Here is a 27,800-nt window from a genome sequence, read left to right as displayed (position 1 = left end):
AGCTGTGGCCTCGTGTTGAGCGCCCCCCCCCCCCCCCCCTCCCGCCCCGCCCCTCCCCTTTCGGAGTCTCAATCACTGTGGCCCATCGCAGCCCACATCCAATGCCAGAATAATCTCTTCAATCCACCGCTGACTTGTCGGTGTCCCTTGTGATGAGGAGTGTGCAAAGTACCGGGGATGTGACAGAGAGGACTGGGTCACCAATCTTGTTCACGCTCTGAAGAACCCTTAATGGTTGTTATCAACCGTTATTAATAAAGATGAAGAAGATCGGATGAGTTGTACTTTCCGGAGTTCTCTTTGCCCATCACGGGTGAGATCGTGGTTAGCACACCTGCCTCACTGAGGCTCTGGGTTCGAATCTCGGCTCTGGCTTTCGGGCGTGGTGTGTTACATGTTGCCTCCATTTTTTTTTTACAGGCTTCCTCCCTCATTGTAGGTTTTTTTTTTTTTTTTAAGTTCATTGAATGTGTGAATGTGAGTGTGAATGCTTGTTTTGCCACCATAAATGTGCCCTGTGACTTGCGATAGAAAATGGATGGATAATGGAAGGATGGATGCGGAGTATGTCGCACGAGAGCATCCACTTCCTGTCTTCTCCCCGGTTGCTCTTCACTCTCTCACACTTACTTTCACATGAGCCTCTATAGAGGCCTGAGCCATTCAGTCCCACAGGGAAGGTGTTTCTGAGACTTGAGAGCGCCCCCGCCCCCCACCTCCCGCCCCGCCCCTCCCCTTTCGGAGTCTCAATCACTGTGGCCCATCGCAGCCCACATCCAATGCCAGAATAATCTCTTCAATCCACCGCTGACTTGTCGGTGTCCCTTGTGATGTTTGTCATCACACACACACACACACACACACACACACACAAATACACACACACACACACACACACACACACACACACACGCAAAAGAAAAGAAGTCCAAGCGTTTTGTCTTTCTGAAGAGGTTTTTCTCTGCTGCCTTTGCTCTTCAGAAGCAGCATTTAGTCGACTCGCTCCTTCGGCTTTATTAAAATATGACACTTTATTGCTTTCTTAATTCCTTCTCTTTACACTCCGTTTCTGCCTCTTTTTCCTAATCTTCCCCCAGTTGCAAAGGATGCGCTCAGTTTAGCATATTTATTTCATTACCGCGTTCAGCTCACTTTTATTATCTCCATGCTTCTTGCCTTCGAAACGCGCGCTTTAATTGACTTATATTGATGCGTTCTGTCTCTCGGCCGCGCGCAAAATGAAACTTCCGGGAAATGCTGCGAAATGAAAATGGGGTTTCAAATATGTAATATGCAAAATTCGGATGACTTGAGGAGCTCGAAGTGGCATTCATGCACAGTATAGTCTCATTTTTTTGGCGGGTCACGCTATTAATGTGATGCATTATTATTATCATCATTATTTTATTTCTTTTTGTCCGCAGGTGACCACAGAGCAGCTTGTGTTGCTTTTGGAGCTCCTCTTAGAAGAAGCCAAGTTGAGCACATCCACCATGCGCATTCTGGCTCGCGCCTACGACCTGCACAATCAAGACGCTGAGGTAAGCTACAAGCACGCGCACACACACACACACACACACACACACACACACACACACGCACACACACACACACACACACGCACACACACACACGCGCCGTCTCTGAGAATAACGAGTGCAAAGTCTCCTCTCGCCTCCCGACCCGGCTTCTACGGCGCTGAGTAATGTGTAGTAAATTCTCCCCGTAATAGCAACTCTCCTCTTTATGGCTGCCATTACTGAGTAAAATCCCACAAGTATGCACGTCATGTTTTTTTTTTTAGTGCTGCACAAAGTTCCTTAATGGCGCTATTAACAAAATGTTTGTGTATGTGTGCTTTACTTGTCTCAGTTTGTTCTCTGCCGCAACTGCCGGTCACAGCATTAGGGACACGATGTCATTGGTAGAACGGGCTGAAAGTTGTTCAATTTGAAGGCGGGGGGGGAAGTACGCCGAAAAAAGTCAAACCAAAGTTCCAAAACCATCAATACGGCGGTACCATTCACAAAGTATTTGATTTTACCGAACAGATGCTATTAGAAATATAGCAGGCTCAAAGCGAACCAACAGAACCTTTTCACAGAGAAGCAAAAGTTTCTTCAGCGGTACTTCCTGACAAAAGCACAAAGCGCAAGAACGTTGCTGCTTATTCATTCCAGCAATCCCTGTAAAACACTTACACGTTCCCTCTCCATAATGTGCCTGACTATTTGTACTTTATTTTAGTTGTTTTACTCAGTCGTGAAGTTCTCTTTTCTCATGTATGACAATTAACGATGTTAAGCCAGTACACTTAATTGAGGTTTATTTATTCAGCTAATGAATTCACTTTGCATTATTTCTTTTGGGAAAACTTCCAATTTCAACAATTCAAAGTCAGCCAGGGTCGTCGAGTGAAAATAAGCTAAACCGCATCGTTAAGGCCTTTTCAGCCTTTTAGTCCTTGTCCTCGGCCCACTTAAAATTTGGCCCCGGGTGCTGGATCTCGACGCTTAGCCCAACTTCCCGGCACACAGGAGGAGAGTCGTACTCTAGAGTTTCCAGGAAAAACCTTGAGTGTGTACTAAAAATACACAGGGCCATTATGCTCATGGTGGTGCATGGAAAAACACTTAGACAAACACACACACACAGACGCGCACACACCTTTCTCAAGGCACATTTCTCATCCGAAGAAGTACGTTCATCATCAACATGGATTCATTCTAGGTGTGCTTCTTCTGCATCTTCTCCGTACAAGACCATTTTACCTTCAAGTCTTACTTTTTGGAAGTGTATGCTTGTTTTGTCACATAGTAGGACAGACGAGCGGCCGCCATTTTTATTATTTTTTTCAGGTTACATCAGGTCCGGGTGTTGACGTTTTCTATTTAATGAGGAACGACGGAAGCTATCCTTTCTATAAAATGTAATTCTTTAAAGGCCTCGTTTTGAGCAGGGAAAAATCAGGTTAAGTGCTTATTGTCTATTTTTGCCTGTTGGTTGTTGTTGATTATTTCATGCTCAAAATAAATATCCAAAACAAAAGCACTACCACATACTGTAGCCAGAGTGATTAACTTACAATAAGAACCGAGAAGGATTCCGCTGGCTGGATTGAAAGTAAAATAGACATTAAATTCCACGTGTACATTTCGGGTGCTAAAGTTTCTTGTCTTAAAGATAATGTACACTTTACGTTTCAGGCTCGGGAACACATCTTTATTGTGTCAAAACAAAAGCCTCGAGCAAGCATGTCTTTATAATCATATGCCCACAAAGTGGTACACATCGGTACACGGTGTTCTTCATTTTTGTTACAGCAGCTGGATTCAAAGTGAAAAGGTGCTGGAAAAGTTCACTCACCCAGCATCTGTTTTAGTTCTAAACGCGTGAAGTCGTCCGCGAGCGTTGAGCGTCGCGTGCAAAGCTTTGCTTTCAGTCGCCGCGGGCAAAAGGAAATCGGGGCGGCTGCCCGCAAATTTGCCTGCCCGCGGGGACGCTGTGAGTGACCGCGCATATGCATGCATGGGAGTGGAGCATGTGTCCGCATGTAGGAGACCTGCTGCGTGACTTTGCCCTGCTTCCTTTCGTCCCATGTGATGTCCAGCTTGCGTGTGTGTGTGTGTGGGGGGGGGGTTGTTAAAAATGTCTTTTTTTGTTCTTAATATGCATCAAAGGCCGTGTCAGTCCATTGCATCGAAAGCATCTGTTTCTAAAATGCGAGTTTACTAATGGCGCATGATGAACAATTTTGCGCAGCAGCGTAAAAATGCGGTGACGCAGCACAACAAGATATGCTCGGTTACTGCCGTGCTTTTTATGCGATTGTTTTGTATTCCGAAAGTGTTATTAACCCAAATGCTAACAGCAATCACGACTTTACTACTGTGTTGACATGTTTGAGAGAGAGAGACTATGGCGCCTTCCGACTTGGAAAGAGCGAAGACACCCTGTAATTAGCCTGTGACGTGGAAATCTGCAAATCCGATTGATTTGCAGGTTTAAAATTCAAATTGCCAACAAAAGATCCAGTCTTTCAACCAAACTGGCGGACTTCCTGTTCATTTACATCACGGGTGTCAAACTTGTTTTTGTCGGGGGCCACGTCGTAGTTATGGTTCCCTTTGGAGGGCCGTTATGAATTTTGGGAAACCATGTAAACGTTTAATTCCCTCCACATATTTCAGACAGAGCGTACAACAAATTGATGAATAACTAGTTTTAAAATCCAAAGTCAAGAATAATGACTGTTATTGTGGATTACATATGAACATTTTGGTTCAGACGTTAGCAAGCGTCATGGAACTTGACATGCTTGATTTGCTTTCGCGGGCCACATCAAATGATGTGACGGGCCAGATCTGGCCCCCGGGCCTTGACTTTGACACCTGTCATTTACATCATGGCTCCGTGAGACATTTTTTTGTCCGGCATGTCATAAAAGATGATCCCACCACGTTACCCATTAATGAATGTCACAGAAGGTGGAGGGTGAGTTATTTCTTTGTATCATTTTAGCGGGCGCTTACTGGGTGACTTTTCGTCTGCATTTTAGTCAGGATAGCACCTGCGTTTGCAGAATTTGTTGAGTTTTGTTTTTGTTAAAGCCCCCAAAAGATTTCAAGAGCAATTTTTTTTTTAGTCCCCACACTGTATCAACAGTGCATTTCCTCAAATGGTGCCCCCCCCCCGACTCTAATAGAAGCAATTAATCGCTATTCAGTTTTATCCCTCTGCAGCTAAATAAATAAAAAAAAAATAACAGGTGGTGCCACGAGTTGGGTGTCATTAACTTGACTATGACTGATGACACCATGTGTCATGCCGCGTTTACCTACTCAGGGTGTCCACTGGACTTTTTAAAAAGTACTTAAATGAGAGTGAAAAAAATGAAGGCAGACAATTGAATGTTCCTGTTCATGCTAGCGCACATTCTCACGCGCTTTAGTCACACTACGACGTCGACAGCGTGGAGGTATGTGGCGTGAGTCTTTCGTACTGCAAGTTGCGTAGTATCAGTTGCGAGGGGCGGCGGGGGCGGTCACTAATAAACGGAGGAATGTTATACTGTCAGAGCAAGAGGGGGTGCCTCAGAGAGGACGAAGTCAAATTTGAAAGAAACAAAACTGAGAGCATGAACTCCATGCAGCTGCTGTGCCCCAAGGCTCTCCCTCGGAATGTAAGCCAGCCAAGGCAACAGCTGCCAGGGGGGTGGTGCGTGTGAGCGCGACGACGGGTTGAACGCAAGGCGGCACAACGGGCCTCCAAACGGCAGTCGGCGGGGGAAACGGCGCGTGTCTTCGCCCACGCCTTCGCACCGCCGCGCTGATTTCTCACGCTCGCCATGTTACCTTGGCAATGGAGCGCCAACTTTATTCTTGGAAGCAACAATTAACAATTGGAACAAAGCAAAGGTTTGCGGCAAAGGACAAAATGTCTTGTGAGGTGACCTTTCGGCTTTCCTTGAACAACTTTCGCGGTACCGTCTTACGTTGACTTGTCCTTGAGTAGACCAAATTCGTTTTCTCTGTTGAAATGAGTTGAAATCCATTCCAGTCCCCCGAAACACCATCGTTTCTATTGAAAAAAAACACGCTGGAATTGTCCTCAACCAACTGCAGTCAACTGCAATAACTATTTGTATGCAAATCTTTCAGGAGAGGATCATCTGGCCTTTGTTGACTTTGGTCAGAAGCGTCTTCGAGAAACGTCAGACTTCCAGGCCTTAGATAAAAAAAATTCTAAACTCCGATGATAACTGAGCCTTTGGCACGACGTTTTCTTCGTCCACTGCGCAACTGGTTCATCGGGCACCATTCTTAACCTTGACCGCATGTGTCAGGGTTGTTGTAAAGCGATGAGCCCCCCAAGTGGAGCATAGCATGATTACGTTTAACCATCTTCCCTGTTAGAGCGCTGACCTCTATCAAGGTCAAATTGCTATTAAAAGCAGAGGGAGATCCACATAAAAATTGAATGAGTTTTTCGTTCCATCCCAATTCCCCTAAACCACTAAAAATGTTTTATGGGAATCAGTTCGGTGGGCGCTTCAGTTCTTGCGCTCAACGAACCCCGCCTTTTTTTTTTTTTTTTTTTTTTTTTTGCAACAGTCCTTTGGTGTCGGTTGAAATGTGTCGACTTATCACTGCACAGCACGTCCAAATGGCCAAATCCAATTTCATTTTCCAGTGACAGATCCCCGATCGGGCTATGTTTACCCTGATAGAAGACAAAAAAATAAATAAATAAAAAAGCATCCACACAGACGTCAACAATCGTACATAAATAATAAGACATATTGACCAGTACACAACATTTCGAGGGCCTTGGCTGACCGTTCCCCTCAATGTCGCGTCATTTCACTTCATGTAGCCTAATTGCAGCCTAATTCATTTCAATTGTCGCTTCACGGTTTGTCGCTTTCCGAGTGATGCGCGCAACCTTTCGGGGGTTTAGTTCCCAAATGGAGGCAAGCCGTTTCTAAGCGTTTGGAAAAGCAGCTCCGGAATGTTTGTCCTCCAAAGTCCATCTCGTTGTTTAGGAGTGGTCAAGCATCAGGTTTATTCAATCAAGCCCTCCTCCCTTCTTGAGGACCATCTTCAAAAATCAGGTTGCGCTCCGACCTTGACGAGATCACGCGCGTACCTTCCCTTGCACAACGTCACGTCTGGACCGCGGCGGGTCAGGACCGGAGCCAAAATACGCGCTCGGGCCTTCAGCCAGCACAGATGAGCCGTCAGCTCCATTTAAAGTGTTTTCGTGGCCGCCCGCCAAGCGTTGGAGCCGAGCTCTGCCTCGCACCTTCGCTCGCTTGTTTTTTGGGACTTCAAGGAGACCAGGACTTAGAAAAAAAAGGGGCCCGATGAGGTGATAAGTCTTGCTAAATGGACTTTCACTTTTCTACCTTCGGTACTCAAAGCGTCGAACTCTATTACCTCATTTACCTACTGATGACGCAGCATCAGGAGCAACTCGGTGGAGGGGTTCAGTATCTTGCTCAAGGACGCTTTCGACATGGTCACATTGGCCGGGCGTTGAACCCCCCAACCGCTACCATGCCGCCCCCACAATATGAATTATCATATGTGGCGGGTATCGTAACAGCTTCCAGTGCGATGTGATTAACTTTCCCGGGGCTCCTGACTTCTTATAGCCTCTGACAAATGAAGAACAACATGCAGGAATGTGTTCGCGTGTTTTGCTATTAACCCCGGTTGGATTTTCCCTATTTTGTGACATCCAGGTGCGCCATCGTTGGTGCGAGCTGGTGGTCAAACACAAACACGTCAACGCTTACGGCGACGTGGAGCGCTTCTTGCTTCACGATCAAGTAAAGGACACATTACACAACGGACGTCAGGTAAACGGGTGTACGTAGTTCTACCATCAGTATGTGTGTGTGTGCGTGTGTGCCTACAGGCTATGGGTGTGTATCTGTACGGCGAGCTGATGGTTCAGGAGGACGCCGAGCAGCAGGCTCTGGCTCGTCGCTGCCTCTCGTTGGCCGGGGAGGAAATGGACCAGTCGGCACGCAGGGTGGTGGAGGAGATGGTGCTCTGACGGCTAAGAGAGGTCTGTTCTTACCCTTCGTCGCTTCTGACGTTCACGTGGCTCACCTGGATTCACAAATCATCCGCGATCATCCTATCTATTGATTTCATAGCCGCTGTGATGTCGTAAAACTTCCTCTCGACACTTTTTGATACAATGTCCAGTTCAGAAGTATTTGGTCAACGCTTCTATTGACGATTATGACAACTGTCCAAATACTTTAGCAGCACTCAAAACAGGAGCAATCTGAGGTACTCTGTAGCAATTCTTCAAGTGTCACAGAGGTCACAAAATGTGTTTGCGCATTGAGTTCGCATGCGATATAGAGTACATACGTTTAGGCTTTGACAGAGGTATGCGTCGTCATGTTGAAGACGTGCTGACATGTCCTTAACGCTCGCGATAGGTAGTCTGCCACTCCACTCGAGAGTCACGTCTCGTCCGACGCTGACACATTCCTCCGGATCCCGCTGTGCGCGCGCCTGTGTGTGTGTGCATGTGCATATTTTCAGTCTGAGGAATGGGGGGGCCTTTCCCATGCACTCACGATAGCGCCGCCGGGATGCGTTTGTCAGAGAAGGAATTTGGGAATGCGGAAAGAGAAAGCAGATCGGAGCGGAGTGGATGAGCGGGTGTCATTTTTTTATAGCCTTAACCCCGAAATGTCCTCTGACATGTGTGTGTGGCTGCAATTTCACTCGTCAAATCAGACCAGACACAAGCTTTTCAACGGCGTACGTACCCCTTTTAATTTGCAGTTATTTCTCATTCATTCTCATGGACATTGTCCAATTTTTCGTGAATTCCTGAGCAAAACGTCCAGTGTCAAGCCCTTTGCAACTTATTGTCGACATTTTCCCCGCAGGTAGCTGTCATGCTAACGTGTCCCAATACTTCTGTCCGTGGAGCATATATAAGATTTGTCAACGTCTTTGCTCGGGGGAAAATATTTTCATTCAAGGCTTCTGTGGGGGTGACCTTGATATGCTGCTTTCAACACAGGGCCACATTAACCTGAGTGACTGATTTCCAGCTCAAAATCCTATTTCACGTAGCTCACCACCATGAGACTGCTTTTATCCTTTATCTCACACACACACACACACACACACACACACACGCACACACTAGACCAGACAGCTCACTGCCCAGGATGTGAAAAAGCTTTTTGTGCATCTGGCTGTATCCTGATAAATCGCTCAGGATGAAGTCTTGACATTTGCTCATTTGTAATTGCCCAGCTTGTCTTCATACGTCACTCCATCTTTTCCTTCTTTGTCCCTGACGTAGTGTAGCACCTGCTTGTGATTGTGATCGGACTCCATTGGAACTGTTTGTGCCAAAGGTCCAAATTGTTCCAGGTACAAAAACTTTGATGCTATCCCTTTTTTCCAGTTGACGGGAGCACTTTGTTGAAGGATGACCTATAATAGCACAGCACGGCGCCGTACCGGTTAGCACGTCTGCCTCACAGTTTCGATGGGTTTGAAATCTCAGGTGGATTGAGGGACAACAACAATCGCCATTTCTGTAGCCATCATCAGGGCAGAAAGGACGCCTTTTATTTTTCTTCACAGGTGCTTTCCATCCCAGGCCACTGATGATCAGTGCAAAATGACAAGCAGTACGCCACTGACGTTTTTCTTAAAACGTTGCGTAAACCAGTTCAGCACTCTGTGCAGAACCTCAAAATTTGCCGCGATTCCCAACAGAGGTGACTTTGTCAACTTGAGGAAAAGTCTCGTCAGTTTGAGCAGTTTTGGAACCGCGGTATACCTTGAAACCGCTAACTTACCCACGTTTACCGAGAACCTCCTTGTATGTCGTCACCCAAGGCCAAAAAGCTCATTTGTGGACAACCCCCTCGCGACAAGACTTGGTAGCAGTTATGTCGGAGGGTTTGAGATAATGTATGACCCCCTCACCCAAAAAAAAAAAACTCTACAGTTTGTGAAAACAAAAGTGCACCCGAGTGGTCCGGGCCTCTGGCCAATTAAGATGATGGATGACTCTACTCCCTGGCTGCATGAAGTGTTTTTTGGAGTTGTTTTTGTTTTTACAACTTGGCTCTTTTTCTCCAAGTGTTGCTTGTTGAGATCAGAGCGAGCTTTGAAAACACGTCCGTCCGTCTATCAGGGCTTTTTTTTTTTTCTTCTTCTTCAAAGCCTTTAAAAGGGAAGACGGGTGGTCTCCCCGTCCCAGCATTCCCTCCGAGCGCCGCATGCCTTTGGAATCCCTCTTGATCCGCTTAATGAGAGGCATATCGCCTGGTTAGCAGAGCGTGGCCAATGAAAGGAAAGATCTACACCTTTAACCCCCCCGCCCCGCCCGGTCCATTTCACATCCACCGGGGAAAGTTTGGATTTTTGAGCGGCAAATAGTGAGGCGCAAAACTGTGTCGTGATGCCTCCTGTCTGGGCTGTGGGGGTTCCTGGCGTGCTGATTTGTGACTTATGATGAAAATCACATTGCCAGGGATTACCACACAGCCCTGACCCGAGCGGCCGGCTACCATGGCAACCACACTCAGACACAGTCTCCAACTGAAGAAGACATGATTATCCAGAGGAGTGCGAGGAGTTGACCGTGATTAGGGAAGCTGGCGTCGGCGATGTACGCAGGTCACGCGTGTGTGTGTCGTCTCCGGGCAGGCGCAGAGCTTAGCTGATTGGTGAACAGTGATTGCTTTCCTCTTTGTTCACAGTGGCTAAGTTCTGCACCTGAGGAGAACATTGCCCACGAGACAGGAGAAAAGAGACGAAAGACCCGGAAAGGGCCTTCCCATCAACTCCTGACTAATTCACGCGTTGATGAAGGGGCATGCATGCGGCGTCCTTATATAGCACATTCGAGTGACGCGCGCAGTCGAGGGCGCCATCCGTCTCGGCCAGGACGGATGTGTGAATTAGGAATGAGGTCCGTGTCGAGCGTGTCATCAGTCCACCTATATTTAGGGCCTATTAAAAGACAAATGGCCATCAACGGGCCGTTAAAGAGAGCAACGGCCATATGACAGTCGAAACTGTAGAAGCCCCGGTGATTTATGACGGCCTAATGGCGCAAGACCAGAAAGGATTCTCTTCATCAACTGTTGATAGTGGAAAAGCATTTGATGGATTTATGGCGTGAAGTTTTTTGTTTATGATGTTGGGATGGTTTATGCCCCCCACCCCCACCCTTTTTTTGGGGGGGGGGGGTAACCATTCAGCCAAGGGTATAATTGAGGTCTTTAAAAAGAGTTGGCTTCACCTTTCACAAACTGCAATGATCCAGTAACAGCTAGAAGGACCCCCAGACATGAATCATATCGTAAAATGTAGCATGAGTGATAGGCAGCAAGAAATGGGCTCGGCCTCCTGTGCCTACTGAGCTGATAATCAGTCCTACGCAACCACTGGCTCAGTTCAGCAGGAACAGGCGTCCGGTCCACTCGTCAACAACAGTCTTGTGAATGGAGAAGTGGATGCAGAAGTTGCTTAGAATCTTTTTTTTTTTTTTTTTTTTAATGTAAAGCATCTGTATCTTTTTTTTTTAATGTAAAATGCATTATTTTCCAATCATTTTTTTTAATTTCAATTTGTTCTTCGGTGACATTATTCAAGCATTGTTTTTTTTTTTTTTGGTCTTTTCATTTTTTTCCTCCCAAGCTTTTTATTTAAAAAAAGTTAAAACATGTATATCGGTTTATGTACTTTATATACATTTTTTAGCATTATTTCTCATGATTTTTTGGGTGTGTGTTTTATTCATTATTTTTAAGACTTTTGTACTAATATTGTATTTTTTTCAAGCATTATTTTTGTCAATATATCACAATATAATCAACATTTTAATTCTTTCGTGTTTTTTTTTTCAAATGTTTTTACGTTTTAGGTAATTTTACTTTTTTTCCCAGGCATCTTTTTTTTTTTAATTTCATTTATTTCCAAGCATTTTAAAAATGTATTTATGTATTTTTTTCAGGCATTAGTTTTTTTTTATATTCATTTCTCATAATTTTATTGCATTTTTAAAAATACAATTTTCCGTCCTCATTTTTGGAATATTACTGCATTTTGTTTGAATTCATTTTTATTTTACATCTATATTTTCTACAGGCAGTTTGTATTTCTTTTTGCTTCGTTTGTTTGGCCTTTACCAAACTTTGGGCACTTTTTATTGTTGTTCCGAATTGTCAGCATAAAATCAACCCATGACTGAATGTTATTGTGAGTGAGTTGCAAAGATGTCATCAATGTGAAGCTGATCACTTCAGAATGTTTTATTCTTATTTACAATATGTCCAACAGAGAGTATGTAAAAGTCCCGTACCCTCTCCTGTTGAGTGTTTCTTGTAGCTCCAGCTCCATAATGGCCATTCCACTTTCTCTCTCTTCTCCAAGGCTGCTGACAACCAAGAGGTCACACGAGGGTGGAACAAGTTGTGGCGACCACTCGGAATGTTTGGGGCGGTCCGACGTTGTGGCCGTGGCCTCCTAACTGAAGAGGAAACGTTTCAAAGAAAAAAGAAACGTCAACTTTGAACAATAGACGCTACTTCATCGTCATGCTTGAAAATGTCACTTGTTTTTTTTTTTTTTTTTTAACGGCTGAAATAAAAATGGGAGAGAAGAACTTGATCCGTGTCTTTGGGCTGTGTTTAGTCTAGACCTCCAATCAGGCTGTGAAGAGTTTATACTGGAAATTCATTCAGGTGTTTTCATACATAACACATGACCTCATGTAACAGATACAGCACAATGTGAATAAGAATGTGGGAAGCACAGACAAGGTCATCATGCAATAATAATAGATCTTAGTTTCTTCAAATGATGGTTCAACATTTAAACAATGAGGAATAAGTTGCACTCCAATTTAATCAATACTTAATTATGCATAGTAGCAGCAGAGAATTAGGGTAAGTTGTGAAGGAGAAAAAAGTGGGAACACTACGAGAAAATTAATATCGAAAGCAAGACAGCCACAAAATACTGTAATGGAAGATTGTTAATAGAACAAAGTTTCAATGTTCCCAGAAAATAGTCATTGTTGAATATTACAAGAAAAAAAGGCGGATCATTTTTAAGCACTTTTTACAATCACTTTTTTCTTTTTTTTGCATGGATAGTAACGGCATAGCTTGGATATTGCCCGAGCTTCTTCTCAATCATAAGTTTGACATGTATTCATTTCAGACAGACTGCTCACTGCTCCACCGTCCTTGTATGCCGCGCGTGTGTGTTTGTGTCCTCACGTGTGTTATTTAGACTCCCATCCTGAGCATGGCCTTCATTAACGATGCTAACGTTGCTCATGAAGCAGACCCTGAACTGAAACCGAACTCACCGGGGTGCGTTACCATCCAGCATGTGTGTGTGCCTGTGCATGTGGGGTCGCACCTGGGTGTGTGTGAGAGGTGGGTGTCTCCCGCTTGAGGGAGGTTCAGTTGCCGCGGTGGGAGCGCAGGGGTGGCGAGCGCGTTCTGAAGCCGATGGATCCTGACAGATGCCGCATGGGTGTCGCTCGACGAGGGGCCGCTGCCGCTTCCCGTACTGAGCCGACGCTCCAGCAGGCTCAGCACGCGTAACGCTTCACTGACCGAACCGGACGCAGCCGCCACCTGGTGCCGTGCGCACACATGCCTAATCATATGCAAACTCATTCGACAGCTTGGCAGGTATTATCACATGGAGACACACAAATGGCACACTTGTCTCACTGTAACATAAGATTAGCATCCGCAACTCGCTATGCTCTATTTCCACAGAGGGTGGAAGAATGGTATGAAAGGGGACACGGAAGAAAGGAAGGGGAGATTGAAGAAGGAAGGAATGAAGGACAGGAAGTTAGGGAGGGATGTGAAAGGAAGGAAGTAAAGAGTGGGTGGAGGGATGCTATGAAACAAAGGAAAGGTGGAAAGAAAGATGAAGGAAGGAAGTTTGATTGATTGGACAGAGGCCAGAGGGTATAAAAAGAAGGCAATTTAGAAGGATGAAGGTTGGCATAAAAGGAAAGTGGGGATGTAGTTAGAAAGAAATAAGAGGGAGTGGGAGAAGAATGTATAAAAGAAGGACAGACGCAAACAAGAGGTCACACGAGGGTGGAACAAGTTGTGGCGACCACTCGGAATGTTTGGGGCGGTCCGACGTTGTGGCCGTGGCCTCCTAACTGAAGAGGAAACGTTTCAAAGAAAAAAGAAACGTCAACTTTGAACAATAGACGCTACTTCATCGTCATGCTTGAAAATGTCACTTGTTTTTTTTTTTTTTTTTTAACGGCTGAAATAAAAATGGGAGAGAAGAACTTGATCCGTGTCTTTGGGCTGTGTTTAGTCTAGACCTCCAATCAGGCTGTGAAGAGTTTATACTGGAAATTCATTCAGGTGTTTTCATACATAACACATGACCTCATGTAACAGATACAGCACAATGTGAATAAGAATGTGGGAAGCACAGACAAGGTCATCATGCAATAATAATAGATCTTAGTTTCTTCAAATGATGGTTCAACATTTAAACAATGAGGAATAAGTTGCACTCCAATTTAATCAATACTTAATTATGCATAGTAGCAGCAGAGAATTAGGGTAAGTTGTGAAGGAGAAAAAAGTGGGAACACTACGAGAAAATTAATATCGAAAGCAAGACAGCCACAAAATACTGTAATGGAAGATTGTTAATAGAACAAAGTTTCAATGTTCCCAGAAAATAGTCATTGTTGAATATTACAAGAAAAAAAGGCGGATCATTTTTAAGCACTTTTTACAATCACTTTTTTCTTTTTTTTGCATGGATAGTAACGGCATAGCTTGGATATTGCCCGAGCTTCTTCTCAATCATAAGTTTGACATGTATTCATTTCAGACAGACTGCTCACTGCTCCACCGTCCTTGTATGCCGCGCGTGTGTGTTTGTGTCCTCACGTGTGTTATTTAGACTCCCATCCTGAGCATGGCCTTCATTAACGATGCTAACGTTGCTCATGAAGCAGACCCTGAACTGAAACCGAACTCACCGGGGTGCGTTACCATCCAGCATGTGTGTGTGCCTGTGCATGTGGGGTCGCACCTGGGTGTGTGTGAGAGGTGGGTGTCTCCCGCTTGAGGGAGGTTCAGTTGCCGCGGTGGGAGCGCAGGGGTGGCGAGCGCGTTCTGAAGCCGATGGATCCTGACAGATGCCGCATGGGTGTCGCTCGACGAGGGGCCGCTGCCGCTTCCCGTACTGAGCCGACGCTCCAGCAGGCTCAGCACGCGTAACGCTTCACTGACCGAACCGGACGCAGCCGCCACCTGGTGCCGTGCGCACACATGCCTAATCATATGCAAACTCATTCGACAGCTTGGCAGGTATTATCACATGGAGACACACAAATGGCACACTTGTCTCACTGTAACATAAGATTAGCATCCGCAACTCGCTATGCTCTATTTCCACAGAGGGTGGAAGAATGGTATGAAAGGGGACACGGAAGAAAGGAAGGGGAGATTGAAGAAGGAAGGAATGAAGGACAGGAAGTTAGGGAGGGATGTGAAAGGAAGGAAGTAAAGAGTGGGTGGAGGGATGCTATGAAACAAAGGAAAGGTGGAAAGAAAGATGAAGGAAGGAAGTTTGATTGATTGGACAGAGGCCAGAGGGTATAAAAAGAAGGCAATTTAGAAGGATGAAGGTTGGCATAAAAGGAAAGTGGGGATGTAGTTAGAAAGAAATAAGAGGGAGTGGGAGAAGAATGTATAAAAGAAGGACAGACGCAAAAAGAAAGTCGACTAATGAGAGGCCGGCCGGACAGTAGGAAAGAAGGTAGAGTGGGTGGAGGGATGGCATGAATAAAAAAAAAAAGGGAGGTGCTGAAACAACGAAAGGAATGAAGGCGGGCTGATGTAAACGGAAGGAAAGAAGAAAAGATGAAGGTTGAATTGGAAAAAAGGAAAGTCGGGAAGGGTGCTGAATTGAGCGTGTGGAAGGATGGAAGAAGGCATAAAAAGAATGAAGGAAAGAAAGATGGAAGGCAGAAAAGGAAGAAGGTCGGGAGGGATGGTGACATGGATGGTCTCAAAAGCAGGAAGGAAGCAAAGTATGGAAGTCGGCAGGTATCAAAGATCCTTACCTTGAATAAGATTAACTGTCTGTTAGAACCCTGCCCTCTGACATCTGGATTTTTGGCCTGTTTTACTGCCACTTCTCCCCTTTCCACCTCAGTGGGCGGACAACCTATTTGCATGGCGGCCACCTCACCGTGCGCACGATGCGTGCGGAGACCTCGTGCGACTGGCGGGAGAAAACGGCGCAGTTGACCACCAAGCCGAGGATCAATGACGGCGATGGCCGCCGAGCGCCCGTCGAGATGACGGACAGCAAAGCACCGAGCGGCTCCGCGGGATCGAGATGAGCGGCTGAGAAAAGGATGCGCATCTGCTCCCAGACTTGTCGCACGCATACCTGGAAAGACGGCCACAAACGACGGCTTTAGATTGAAAAAAAAAAGAATATTTTAAAGATTGATAGCATAATCTAACTCGGAAAATTGTGAATATTTTTCTATTACACACACACACACACACACACACACACACACACACACACACACACACACTGAGGATACTGTTTGGGGAAGACAACATTACCAGTTGTTGATTTCTGTGGTGCCCCCTGTTGGTGGGGTGGTGGTAAAAGGTCAGCAGCCACAACAGTGGGTGGCAGTCTCGGGCCTCAGTGGTGGCCAGCAACCGGAGGGCCTCGTGCACCCAGTGGGAACACTGGACCAGCACGAACCAGGCCTCAAATACGACGCCAACACCATCGCTAGAGAGATGACATCAGATTACGTGAGATCATGGTGTCTGAACATCATCTAAAGGCAGTATTTCTTCCTCAATATCGAGATTGTAGTTTTAGTTTATTTAAGGTCCACTTCCTATGTATTATTTTTTTTTTGAACAAACACGCGCCAAATTAATCTGTATTTCAAGTGTTGCCGTAAAATAAAGGACGATAAGCCGCGGGCCTCTTGGGGAAAGTCCGATCTCGTAAGCCTTCATTGCTAACTTTTCTTAACCTTGGTTGGATGACATCATCGAGAGTTAAAAAGGTGCTTCTTTTCCGACACGGCGAAGGACAGCACTGCCTCAAATGAACGCGACTCCGCTTTTCCTAACTGACGTCAACGCGCGGCGGCGAGTGTGACTGACGTCAGTCTCTTGCTCGCGGACATGACCTGCAAAATATTAGCTGAAAAATAACATGAACGAGATGCTGATACGAATTGTTGTGTTGGGGAATCAATAGATGTCAATATGAAAGACGGTTTATTCATCGCGTGGTATTATTTACTTCACCCTTTGTCTTGCAGTCTTTTAAGCATTCTCAACGACAATTTCGCAAAAATTCCATCAAACAGGCGTGCCAGAAATATAAGTCGGGAAGTCCAAAACCAAATGACAACAACAATGCAAACTCAATCTGTGGCTTTTCATAATTCGTTAAATGACATGTAAACATGTGGACTGCACTTGTTCGGCACTGAACTTATCTAGGCACGATATACATTAAAAAAAATTAAATAAATGATGCACAGAAATGTTGACTAAAGCCCACTGACCAACCCAAATGAAGCAGATGAGAGAAATTAAGAGAAGAGAAGATAAAGTGTCCAACCTGCCACTGCCACCTGCCTCCTCTTCCCCCTCTGTCAGTCTGTGTAATGAGTCGCTGAGCCAGTTCAAGTGACGTCTGCGAGCCTCCCCAGACGCCTCTGCAAAGGACACACCGGTGCACACATGCACGCACACACACACAGCACTCAAATCTGCACTTTTACACTCAATTAAATGCTGAAAAACCTGCAACGTGGCGAGTTATACTCGAGGAAAAATGTCCCTAATTTAAAAAAAAAAAACAACTTGGCTCTCCACAAACGAGACGACTTTACAGTTTAGGAAAAGTCACACTTTTTAAGTGGAGCAACTATTTTGTCCTGACAAAGAGACCTAAGTTCATGTTTATTGATTGTGATTGTAGTTTACAGTGGAGTGGAACCAAGAAGTAGCGGCGCTCCCATATTTTGGACCATCTCTCAGTAGGATATGTTATTTTCATATTATTTCCCATTAAAATGTTAAAAGCAACATTATTGACAGTTGTGGATTTCATAACAGCTCTTTTCATACTCCCTGCGGGAGCCGCCAACTTTTTCCAAGCTTGTTGTTCTGTATAAACGGCACATTTTGAAAGTCAACCGCGCTGAGGAAATTGAAAAATTGTCCATAAATAACAATCCAATTGAAAATGTACTGCAAATTTTTAAAAAAAAAATTATATATACCAAAAAGTTTAAAAACAAACAACTTTTGAAAATGAAACACAAATGTACTAAAAAGGTAAATACAACAAAAACAGCGTACTTAGGTAGTGATTCTGTCACGTACCACTAGAGGGAGCCAGCGTACGACTACTTTGAGAATCGCTGGGTGAGAAGAGATTGGCAGGCAACCAGTCTAGCTAAAGTGAGCACGGACAGGCTCCAGCTCACCCTCCACTTTAATCAGGATAAGTGCAAGAGAAAATAAATGGACGGATGAATATTATTTAGGAAAGGGGGCAGCACGGTGAAGCGCTTGTTTTTACATCCACTTCACCTTCAGGAGATCTGGTATCGAATCTGCATCGGAACATCTCTGTGCACGTTCTCTCTAGTTTCCTTCCCTATCGGCTTGCCGATGAATCGGTCAGACCCTTACATTTACAATCTTTGATCCCCCCAAAAAAGTACTTGTCACGTGTTGACATTTTCATACATTTTAATGACAAATTATGGCCTGATTTTTAGATTCATGGATTAAATGCCGATAAGACATTTTAGGGATCTGTGGGAACCCTGCGTCGAATTTGATGTTGGCCTGTGGCCTAATGAGTAAAGTCGGGAGCTAGAGTTGGTTGGTCTGCATGTGAGCGCCTGGGCGTGAGCTGTGACCTACAGCAGCGCCTTGCCAGTGTTGTCATTTTTGTATATGTGTTTTTGACAGCGTCTCACAAGCAATACCGATATAAAGGGGGAACTGCAGCTTTTGTATTGATTGCGAAGGTATAGCTAATGTTTTGACTGATGAGCGCACAAGAGGTGGCTTGTGCTTGTGAGGAAGCGGGTTGCGCCCATGCTGAATACTTTCAATGACTGATGATTGACACTGACTGTACATCATGTGAGAGCAATCGTCACCGTTATTAACTAATATTGATTGGCGAAACAAGTATTCATTCATTGCGTAGCAGGAAGCTACGTCTAGTCTGGACAATACAAGGTATTGTGTGTTGAGAGATTAGACACACACACACACACACACACACACACTGACCTGGAGGCTGTGTCAAGAGCGGAAGCAGCAGATTCGGGGGGGAGTGAGGGAAGAAGGCCTTCAAAGGGTTCTGAAGTGGCACAAAAAAAAAAAAGTGTGAATGAATGAGTGGCACTCTGCCAATGACAAGTGACGCATAGATGATGTTGAGGTTGCGTGGCATGTTGTAACGAAGCGTGTAATAGGTTAGTTTTTTTTTGTATAGTGTGACAGCAGCCGGCAAGACGACATCTGTTGAGTAGGCTGCCACTGCCATCTAGTGTTTCCAACTATTTGCTCCTCGAAGAAAGAAAGGCAATCCAAGAGCGGCGCTCAAGTCGCGTTTCATGGAATTCTACACCAATACAAAAATAAACATTGTGACAATCAAAAGTTATGGGAGCGATTTGAGAGCGTGCATTAAATGTGTGGAGCTAATATTGAGGCCAGGGAGTTTTTGTTAGCTGAACATTCAATTCCAAAACTGTCATTGTAATGCAATTCACATTCACTAATTTATGCCAGGTGGCATTCCAAGTATGATAAGAATATAGTTTGGAAAAAGTATTATAGTCATACTCTTAAAAAGCGAAAAATAAACATACATGATAAAGTTTTAAAATGAGTGACGGGGAAATATTTTAAGAAATAAAATTAAAATTAGGGGTCGGACGGTTAAAGTGGACAACTATGCAAGGAAAACATTTATTGCACTAGATTCAGTCATAATGTATGGAGGGGAAATGTTAAATAAATAACATAACATGAAGAGGGAAAACAAATTATAATACATCAAGTTGCAATATTAGTAATAATATGAAATTATTTTAGTAGCTAGAGCTCAAATGTATTTATAGATCACTGCAACAAAGTGTTGTACGTAAATAAAACATTGTTTTACTGTATTTTCATAATATTACAGGAGAAGCGTTTACTTTGACTTCACTAAAGAAAGCCATACAGCACAGGTGTCAAAAGTCAAGGCCCGGGGGCCCCAGATCCGGCCCCCCATGTCATTTTATGTGGCCCGCAGGAGCAAATCATGTGTGTCAACTATCATGATTGTTGCTGAAATCTGTACCGAAGTGTCAAATTGTCATGGCTAATAAATAACATTGAGATTTTGCACCGGCCCTTCGATGGAAGCCGTAATTCCGAAGTGGCCCGCGACAAAAAATGAGCTTGACACCCCTGCCATACAGTATTACAAGAGGAGAACTCCCGAGAATGAAGTTGAAATATTACAAGAATCATTTCGGATTATTAGAATAAAGCCGTAATATTAGTGAAGGAAAAAAAGTATACTTTTGCGAGATAAACACTGACTATTGCATAGTAAAAAAAAAAAAAATACAATACATTGCTGATGCAGGCCAATATGAGTGATCATTCATGCCAAACTTTAGAGAAATGAATGTTTTTTTAAAAAATGTAATTAAAAATGGAATAAAGTATCCAGTACCTGTGCCGGTAAGAGTGTCAGTTCCCGATAGAAGCAGCTGGTAAAGCTTTGGATGAGATCCCTCACGCACGGGCGATCCTCCTGTTTCTTGAGGATGGACCTGCCAACACAAATCGCACCCAAGTCGGCCCAAAACAAGGAGAGGAATAACGCTGAAGTGGTAGCGACGTAAATCAAGGCACTCCCCCGCATATCCAACAACGAATGACAAAAAGTGGGACTCACCTGAAGATGTCACTCGCCACCAAGAAGATGGAGCAATGTTGAGCGCAGGCCTGAGGCTGGAAAACAGGCAAAGGGCGTTATGGGCCCGCACCACAAGATGTCCCTCCAGATCAACTTGTGCCCAAATTCGAGTCCCGTTTCGTTTTTCCCGAAAATACCCATCGATTGAAAAGCGCTTCACGTGTTTTAGATTGAAGGCGTTTGAAAAACGTCCGAGCGCAAACGCTAAACAGCTGTACTGCGCCCCCAACCCCCCAACCCCATCCCGTGTTTAAATATGCATCGACATTTTCATGAAGAACCAACACTTGAACATGTGCTCTCACACAGACAACGGGATCGGAGCACATTTATCACATGTAGGCGCAAAAACACAATTTACTTTTCATAATCAAAAAAACAAAGCAGTAATATTACGGGAAGGGTTTCATTTTGTCATTTTTTTCACCCGATGAAGGTGTAACTTACAAGATACAGTTAAAGTACTTTATCCGGTAATTACAAATGATTACAGAAATTAATTCATTGAGCAAAAGAAAAAATATATCAAGTTAAGATATGAAACAATACACTCGGAATTTCTTGAGAATAATGACACATTACAATATATATATATATCACGAGAAAATAAAATGTCCTTTATTATCTTATCCCAAGCAGGTGGTATTTGGAGATTATGGAAAAGTAATGATTCTACAGAGTTAAACTAGCAATATTACGAGCAAGACCGTATACCCAAATTACACACTTGTAAGTAATGACATTGTATCGACTGTGAAATGCAAAGGAGCTTGTTCCAGTGTTTCCCTTCTAAAGATAAGCGTGCATCAATATCCTCGGATAGACAGTTATCAGATGGGTTCAAGGGGTTTCTTTTAGTAAACAGCGGCACCAAGTGGATTCCCGATGGTATTACATCTCCACATTTCATTCATTCTCCGGCTGTTTCTTGTAAAAAAAAACGATGACCCTTGCAAGCAAAAACAGCTTGCGTGTTAAATAAGTATGTGGACTGCAATAATGTGTCCATGCATCAAAGTGTACGGATGTATTTGCAGTTTGCTTTGCACGCCAGTATGCACGCCGGGCCACGGCTCCCGCTATTTGAAACAGATGGGCCTTTCAGTGTCCGCCTCCATTACCTTACCGCTAACACTTGAAGGAGGCTCAATTATGGCACGCAACAAACATCCTGTTTTCTTTTTTTTTTCCTCTTTCTTTCTTTCTCTTGCTTCGGCGGTCGGAAACAGTTTATTGTTATTGGGCTTGAGTCCTTATAGATCACGGGGAGGTGGCCGGCACAAGTCCAAACGATAAATGCCCAACCTAATGTCAGACTTCTTTGTTTGAATGCACAAAGAGAGAGCCAAGTCGGTCAACTATTTTTTTTCTTTGCCTTTGCACATGTGTGTGCACATATGACATCCAAACACAACCTTAAGGCGAAGTGAAACCTCAACGCTTGCCTCCTCCACTCTTAACGACTGACACACTACACCAGATGGAAGAACATAAACAAAGTATGTCCACTGAAGACGTGTGTGCATGTGTGTGTATACCAAGGTGATAAAAAAAACACACACACACACACACACACAAGAGGTAAATCAGAGAAGGATGAAAGCATAAACAAATCTCATCCGGACATAAACAACAGATTGCCGTTTCAATCTCTCCCTAATGCATACAGAAAATGCGTCCACCTTCTTGCCGTCAGCCCTGATTCGTGTGAACATGAGATGGTCAGAGAGTGCAATCAACAGGCGGATATAGAACATTTCTCAGGGCCGTGTTAGTCGTCTATCTCATTTTATGGCTTCAGAACCTGAAATTGCAAAAAGTGTGCATTGTTAGGCAGCTCACAACAGCTCAAGTGGACCATCACTGTTGGAAAATAGCAGTGACACCACCGACAAAAAAAACTTGAGCAAGGCGAGATGGCTGCCAAATTTTTCTGTGTGTACCAATGTCACGCTATTGTAGTACAAGAAACTTAACTCTATAAAGTTGCAATGTTTGGTGAAAAAAACATCAATTTAACAAGAATAAAGAATGGCAAAGAAAGAATATTTCAAGCGGCTGCTGGTCTTAGCCTGTTGCATCTACTGGATGTTTGTGTGGGAATCGTGAAGCTAAAATTATGACTTTCAAACTTTTTTAGTAAATTCACCGTTTTTTTTGTTTTTGTTTTTTGGGAGTTTGTTTTTGTCTTTTCGCTGTAGTCTTCAGTGTGTGGCAGCCAAGATTTTGAACAAACAGAATTGTGATGCTATTTGTGTCGGACAGACTTGTACTTTGTCTCGCAACACAACTTTCTTCATTAACTTAATCATCATCATATGATAAATGACTTTGTCGCTCGACAAACCTGGGCGTTACTTTACGCTCTGTGAAAGGGGATGGTGGCGGGGGGTTGGAGGGAGGATGGGCTGCGGAGACTCAAACAATTTAACCCGCACAATAAAGACTGTGACTGTGCTCGCCAAATGATGTGAGATGCAGTTTGGAGCTGGCCAGATGATGTGAGACACACTCTGGACAAATCCACCAACGGCAAAGGGGGGAAAAAAAATAATCTGTGGAAATCTTTCAAATGTTCTTTAAAAAATAAATCTAATATTACAATAATGAAATTAGATGTGAGACTCTAATTGAGGGCAGATGAGTACGATGGCCTCTTAATTCTACCATGACGCTATATTACGCATTGGCGCAAATGGGGGCAGTGGGGGGGAGGGGGGGTGGGAATATAAAGTGGCAACTGTCCCGTTTGTTTAATAGTCATTTGACAGTGCGGTGGAGCACACCAACCAGAAGTGACTGCGCTATTTGCTGCTCGAGCTGCTGCGGTGACAGCGGCGTGTCAGCGAAGCCGGTGGACTCCAGCAGACCGAGCATCGCCTCCTCCAGGCTGGGCAGGCTGTGACACCACAGGGCCACGACAGCCTGATTTTCCAGTGACAAGGAACCGCTGTTTGGGGGGGAATCAAGTTATATCTATTGTGTCACATCGCATTGTATCACATTGTAAGGGAAACCATCTGCTAACCAGATGTGGAGGCTCGGCTTTGGATACTTTCTAAAAACAATGCAATCAGAGAGTCAAGCAAAGAAATTAGAGCCGATGATTTGTGTCCTGATATACACAACACACTTAACATTGATTGCTCCTAGAAGAATACGAGGAATATAAAAAGCAACATGTGCCAAGCACCGTTGCAAAAGGCACACGAACTACGTTATTACAATTCGGCGGGGGAAGAAGAGGCCAAGTCCAAACAGTGATTAAATAACCAACTGATTAAGAGACACAGAAATTTTGTCAAAACATCAGAGCCTATGAGAAATATGAAGGATCAAAATACAAAGACGCCATTTTTGGTTTCAAGTTAGAATTTTAAGAGACTAAAGTTGTAACTTGACAAGGATCGAGTCAAAATATTTGGCACATTTTTAAACGGTAAATGAAGTGCAGGTATATCGAGGTGATGGCAAATTGTCATTTTTAAGTCAATAAAGATGGTTTTTATTATTAAGATGCTCTTAACTTTTCATTTTTTTACCAGATAAAGTAAGACTACTATGATTAAAAGCATGACAGGAGTTTCAATATAACAAAGATAAAAAAAACTTTTTTTTTTTTATGTGAATGAAGTTGAAATATGATGAAAACATGTTTTTTTGAGAAAAAAAAGGTACAATTTCAGGTGACTCAAATTAAAATCGCATAAATACTTCTTATGCACACCTGCGATGTGCAAGTTGGAATACCTGCGATAGGCAGAGCTCACAGCATCCAAGAAGTCATTGGTGAGAGTTGCTTGCGCACATGTGAGTGGACGCTGCAGCAAGGCTCCAAGAAGAGGAGCGACCTCGGGGCAAGTCACCAGGGGAACGCAAGCCACGCATGTGGACACAATCCTATCACATGAACACCTGCACACAAAGGCTTTCATTCAGGGGATGTACGAGAGCTGGGCGATACGGTCGAAAAGTGGATCACAATAGAAGTAATTCATGTCAGTCCATATTGATATATATTGAACATTATCCATCCATCCATCCTTCCATTTTCTAATCCGCTTATCCTCACAAGGGCCGCGGGCGTGTTGCAGCCTATCCCAGCTGTCTTCGGGCAGTCGGCGGGGTACACCCTGAACTGGTTGCCAGCTAATCGCAGGGCATACTTAGACAAACAACCTTTCGCGCACAATCACACCTATAGAGACAATTTAGAGTGTTCCATTAACATGTCATGCATCTTTTTGGAATGTGGGAGGAAACCAGAGTACCCGAAGAAAACCCACGCCGGCACGGGGAGAACATGCAAACTTCATAAAGGGAGGAGCCGGAATCGAACCCTGCACCTCTTGCTGTGTACACTGTAATGTTGTGTATTTTTTTTTTCTCCCAAAAACACTGATAAACATTTATTACGCATTTTCCACGAATGTTGTGGGTGTGTCTTATGAACGCATGACACTGAATAGTGGGTGCTACTTCATCGAGCAACTTGCCCACATGGCCACATGCTGAAGGGTTTTTTTTTTTATGCCACAATGAGGGCCGTGAGCTTATGAGCTCACGGGCTTTGGCCGAGTTATAGTAACACAAGTAACTGCGCGGATAACCACTGAAGTTTTTATACAGTGGGGGTGGGCGGACTCAGGAGAAAATCAGGAAAAACGAAATGGTGAAAACAGTTTTTTAACGCACCAGCTCCACTTTTGAGTACTACAGTATATAGTTCTTTCTTTGCACATTTTCAGTAATTCTCTTCAAAGTAACTTTTGTAACGTATTTTGAAAGCAATCTCCGAATTCACTTCACAGGGTCTTGTAACTATTTTGCCTCACCTCTCATTTACGTGTCCCAATGAATTGCAGCTTTTTCTGACGTCTTCCTGCAACCGTGCCACCACCTGAAGAGTGGTCAAAGTATCATTCTGTTTCATTGTATCACAATGCATTCAGCAGGCCAGGATAATCAGTGAGAAGCAATACCTTTCGGAGGACTTGGTTATGGTACCGCGTTGGCGACAAGTCTAAATGTTTGAGCAAAAAATCCGATGGCGATTCGTCCTCTTCGGTGGTAAGTTGACACAACAGTTTCTGTGGAAGTCGGGGCAACACAATATGGAAGCAGCAGGTTATTGCCGCTTGATGCTTACAGCAACGATCGTTAGGATCATGAAAGCTAATTGAGGACGATTCTGTTGGCATTGCTTCAAAGACATGAGCTGGAACATTAAAAAAAAAAAAAGAAGGCATTCCAGGAGGTAAGAATGTATGGACAACATATGAGAAGGAAGGACCTTTAGATGTGGGTATTCTTTGTTACAAAGGACTTTAAGGGGCCTCATCTCTCACACACACACACAAACACACACCTAAAACGAAAACAATAAACTCAAATGATTCTTGACTGTGAAAAATGCTGACGGTGATGATGATAATAAAGGGCCAAGGGAAGAAATAACGAGACTGATGAGATAAAAATGTTCACTCAAGAGGCTTCTGGACTCTGCTTTTCATGGCGGTAGATTTTTTTATTTTTTTTATGGTGGTTTCTTCCATACAATTACGCATTTTACTAAAAGCTGGAAGAACAGCAAAATAAGAGTGCAGTACTCAGTGGTCAAATTATTCATAAACAACATTTTGGGTTAGATTTCAAGAGGTTTGGTTTGCCTGATGTAACCATTTCTGTGGCACCACATTAAAGTAACGGACTTGTTTAGAAAAGGCGCTTTGACAAAAGGGCCTCAGATTTTGCTCCATATTGTGACTTTAACGGACCGCGGTAACGAGCCCACCACAAAGAGCAGACTCTGCGGATGTTTGCGGGAGACAAAAGAGGATCGCGGGGACTGAAAAAGCAAGACAAGAAGAATAGTTGGAATGCCACACGGCGAGTCACTGCCGCGTTGTTGGCGGAGCCGCGTGGTTATACCCTCCGCGTCGCCTCACAAAACAAACCCCAATCACTACCATGTGAGCACCCTGCGAGCCGCTCGCTCGGATTGACGGAGGGAGAATGGCGAAGGAAGCCCGCTTAGACAACAATGACGGCCAACTGGAGTGACTCGCTGGCTCCTTCGGAATAGAACAAAAAAGGGCGGGAGTCGCCGGCGATGAAAGACAAACCAATTGCTGCGCGGCCAATGTTTTGAGTCAAATTATGTTGTATAAAAGTACATTGTATTGGCAATAGTTGAACAGCCCAAACTCATAAGAGAAGGATATACAGATTTGTAAGGTTAATTCAAAAATTCATAGTACGGTTGAACATTTGAGATCGACCACAGTCAGGTGCAGGATCCGCTTGCATTCGATTGACGGGAGGATCGGCGTAGCGTTTGTGCCTGGGAGGCGAGACTCTTTACATAGATCGTCTTTAGCTCCAGCATATTGTACTCGGCGGCCATGACAGAAACTTGTATTCTCCGTCAAAAATACACTTGGGAGTTAAGCCTTTTGACGAATTCTGAAGCACCGCTAGATTTGCATCAGTTTAAGTTTGGAGCAACTTCAGATGGGTAACTTCAATAGAATGCCAAACGGTATGACTTCAGGAAGACTTATTCCACATTTGAGGCTCTGCGAAAATACTGGTATGCATTTTTTGCATCAAGCCGGAGCACAGTTTGGGCGGACATCAAGTAGATCTTTGAAGAAATTCATTTTAAATAGGAAGTAATAAAAAGGGACGTGGCAAAACAGAAGTGAATCGTTGATGGAGCCCGAATGATTTCCAAAACACACAAAGTATTACAGCCAGTGTGAGCTAAGAGTCAGAGCTATGTTTGAACACTGGAAAGCAACCACAGGGGCTCCGGGGACCGTCTGTGGTTCACACTGCTTGAGTCACTAAAAGAAACCCCTTGAAAGAAGAGCAATCACCAGCCCTCTAATATAACACTCTCACATTTAATTCATCATCTCCTCAAAGACCCCGCTATGCTCCAGGCGTCACTGTGTGGTCCACTTGCACGGGGCAGGACACAGCCGGCTTCAAACAGCCAGAGCGCTAAGATGTGGCGATGACAGGCGCACGCCGTTGAAACAAAATGAAAAGGCCAAAATATGCTGACGCGGGAAATCGCTCAAGGAGAACAAACAACGCGGACCAAAGTCTGACCAAAAGGCATTTTAAATACACAACAACGTCTTATTGGTCATGAAAAAGGGCTACTTTGGAAGTCACTTCCTAGAAAACCCGAACGAGCCTGTATATTCCATGCTCCAAACCTTT

General features: G+C 44.2%; 2 protein-coding genes across 11 annotated transcripts in view; one reads left to right on the top strand and one right to left on the bottom strand.

Annotated features, from left to right (window-relative positions):
• The window catches only part of aopep (aminopeptidase O (putative)), an 88,259-nt gene that overhangs the window by 58,311 nt on the left and 2,148 nt on the right, over positions 1 to 27,800 (top strand). For 6 of the 9 annotated variants that reach the window (XM_019878044.1, XM_019878043.1, XM_019878045.1 and 3 more), the window contains 4 exons: positions 1,425 to 1,541; positions 7,247 to 7,333; positions 7,423 to 7,575; positions 11,937 to 12,173. In XM_019878044.1, coding sequence (XP_019733603.1) covers positions 1,425 to 1,541; positions 7,247 to 7,333; positions 7,423 to 7,563 — 345 coding nt within the window. In that variant the 3' untranslated portion in view covers positions 7,564 to 7,575; positions 11,937 to 12,173. Of the gene's footprint in view, positions 1 to 1,424; positions 1,542 to 7,246; positions 7,334 to 7,422; positions 7,576 to 11,936; positions 12,174 to 27,800 lie in introns of those variants that run through there. The other 3 variants (XM_019878052.1, XM_019878049.1, XM_019878041.1) reach the window with 2 other exon arrangements.
• Positions 7,932 to 27,800, bottom strand: part of fancc (FA complementation group C) — a 29,880-nt gene continuing 10,011 nt past the window's right edge. Inside the window, exons 5-17 of one of the 2 annotated variants that reach the window (XM_019878054.1) lie at positions 25,550 to 25,657; positions 25,403 to 25,467; positions 24,318 to 24,482; positions 23,358 to 23,517; positions 20,547 to 20,602; positions 20,322 to 20,421; positions 18,881 to 18,950; positions 17,184 to 17,280; positions 16,154 to 16,331; positions 15,765 to 15,968; positions 14,601 to 14,821; positions 13,618 to 13,701; positions 7,932 to 7,943 (exon numbers count right to left, since the gene is read on the bottom strand). In XM_019878054.1, coding sequence (XP_019733613.1) covers positions 13,698 to 13,701; positions 14,601 to 14,821; positions 15,765 to 15,968; positions 16,154 to 16,331; positions 17,184 to 17,280; positions 18,881 to 18,950; positions 20,322 to 20,421; positions 20,547 to 20,602; positions 23,358 to 23,517; positions 24,318 to 24,482; positions 25,403 to 25,467; positions 25,550 to 25,657 — 1,428 coding nt within the window. In that variant the 3' untranslated portion in view covers positions 7,932 to 7,943; positions 13,618 to 13,697. Of the gene's footprint in view, positions 7,944 to 13,617; positions 13,702 to 14,600; positions 14,822 to 15,636; positions 15,969 to 16,153; positions 16,332 to 17,183; positions 17,281 to 18,880; positions 18,951 to 20,321; positions 20,422 to 20,546; positions 20,603 to 23,357; positions 23,518 to 24,317; positions 24,483 to 25,402; positions 25,468 to 25,549; positions 25,658 to 27,800 lie in introns of those variants that run through there. The other variant, XM_019878055.1, reaches the window with a different exon arrangement.

Source organism: Hippocampus comes, unplaced genomic scaffold, assembly GCF_001891065.2.
Source record: "Hippocampus comes isolate QL1 unplaced genomic scaffold, H_comes_QL1_v1.1 scaffold13, whole genome shotgun sequence".
In the NCBI taxonomy this organism is placed as follows: Eukaryota; Metazoa; Chordata; class Actinopteri; order Syngnathiformes; family Syngnathidae; genus Hippocampus; species Hippocampus comes.
This window is presented reverse-complemented; position numbering and strand designations above follow the sequence as displayed.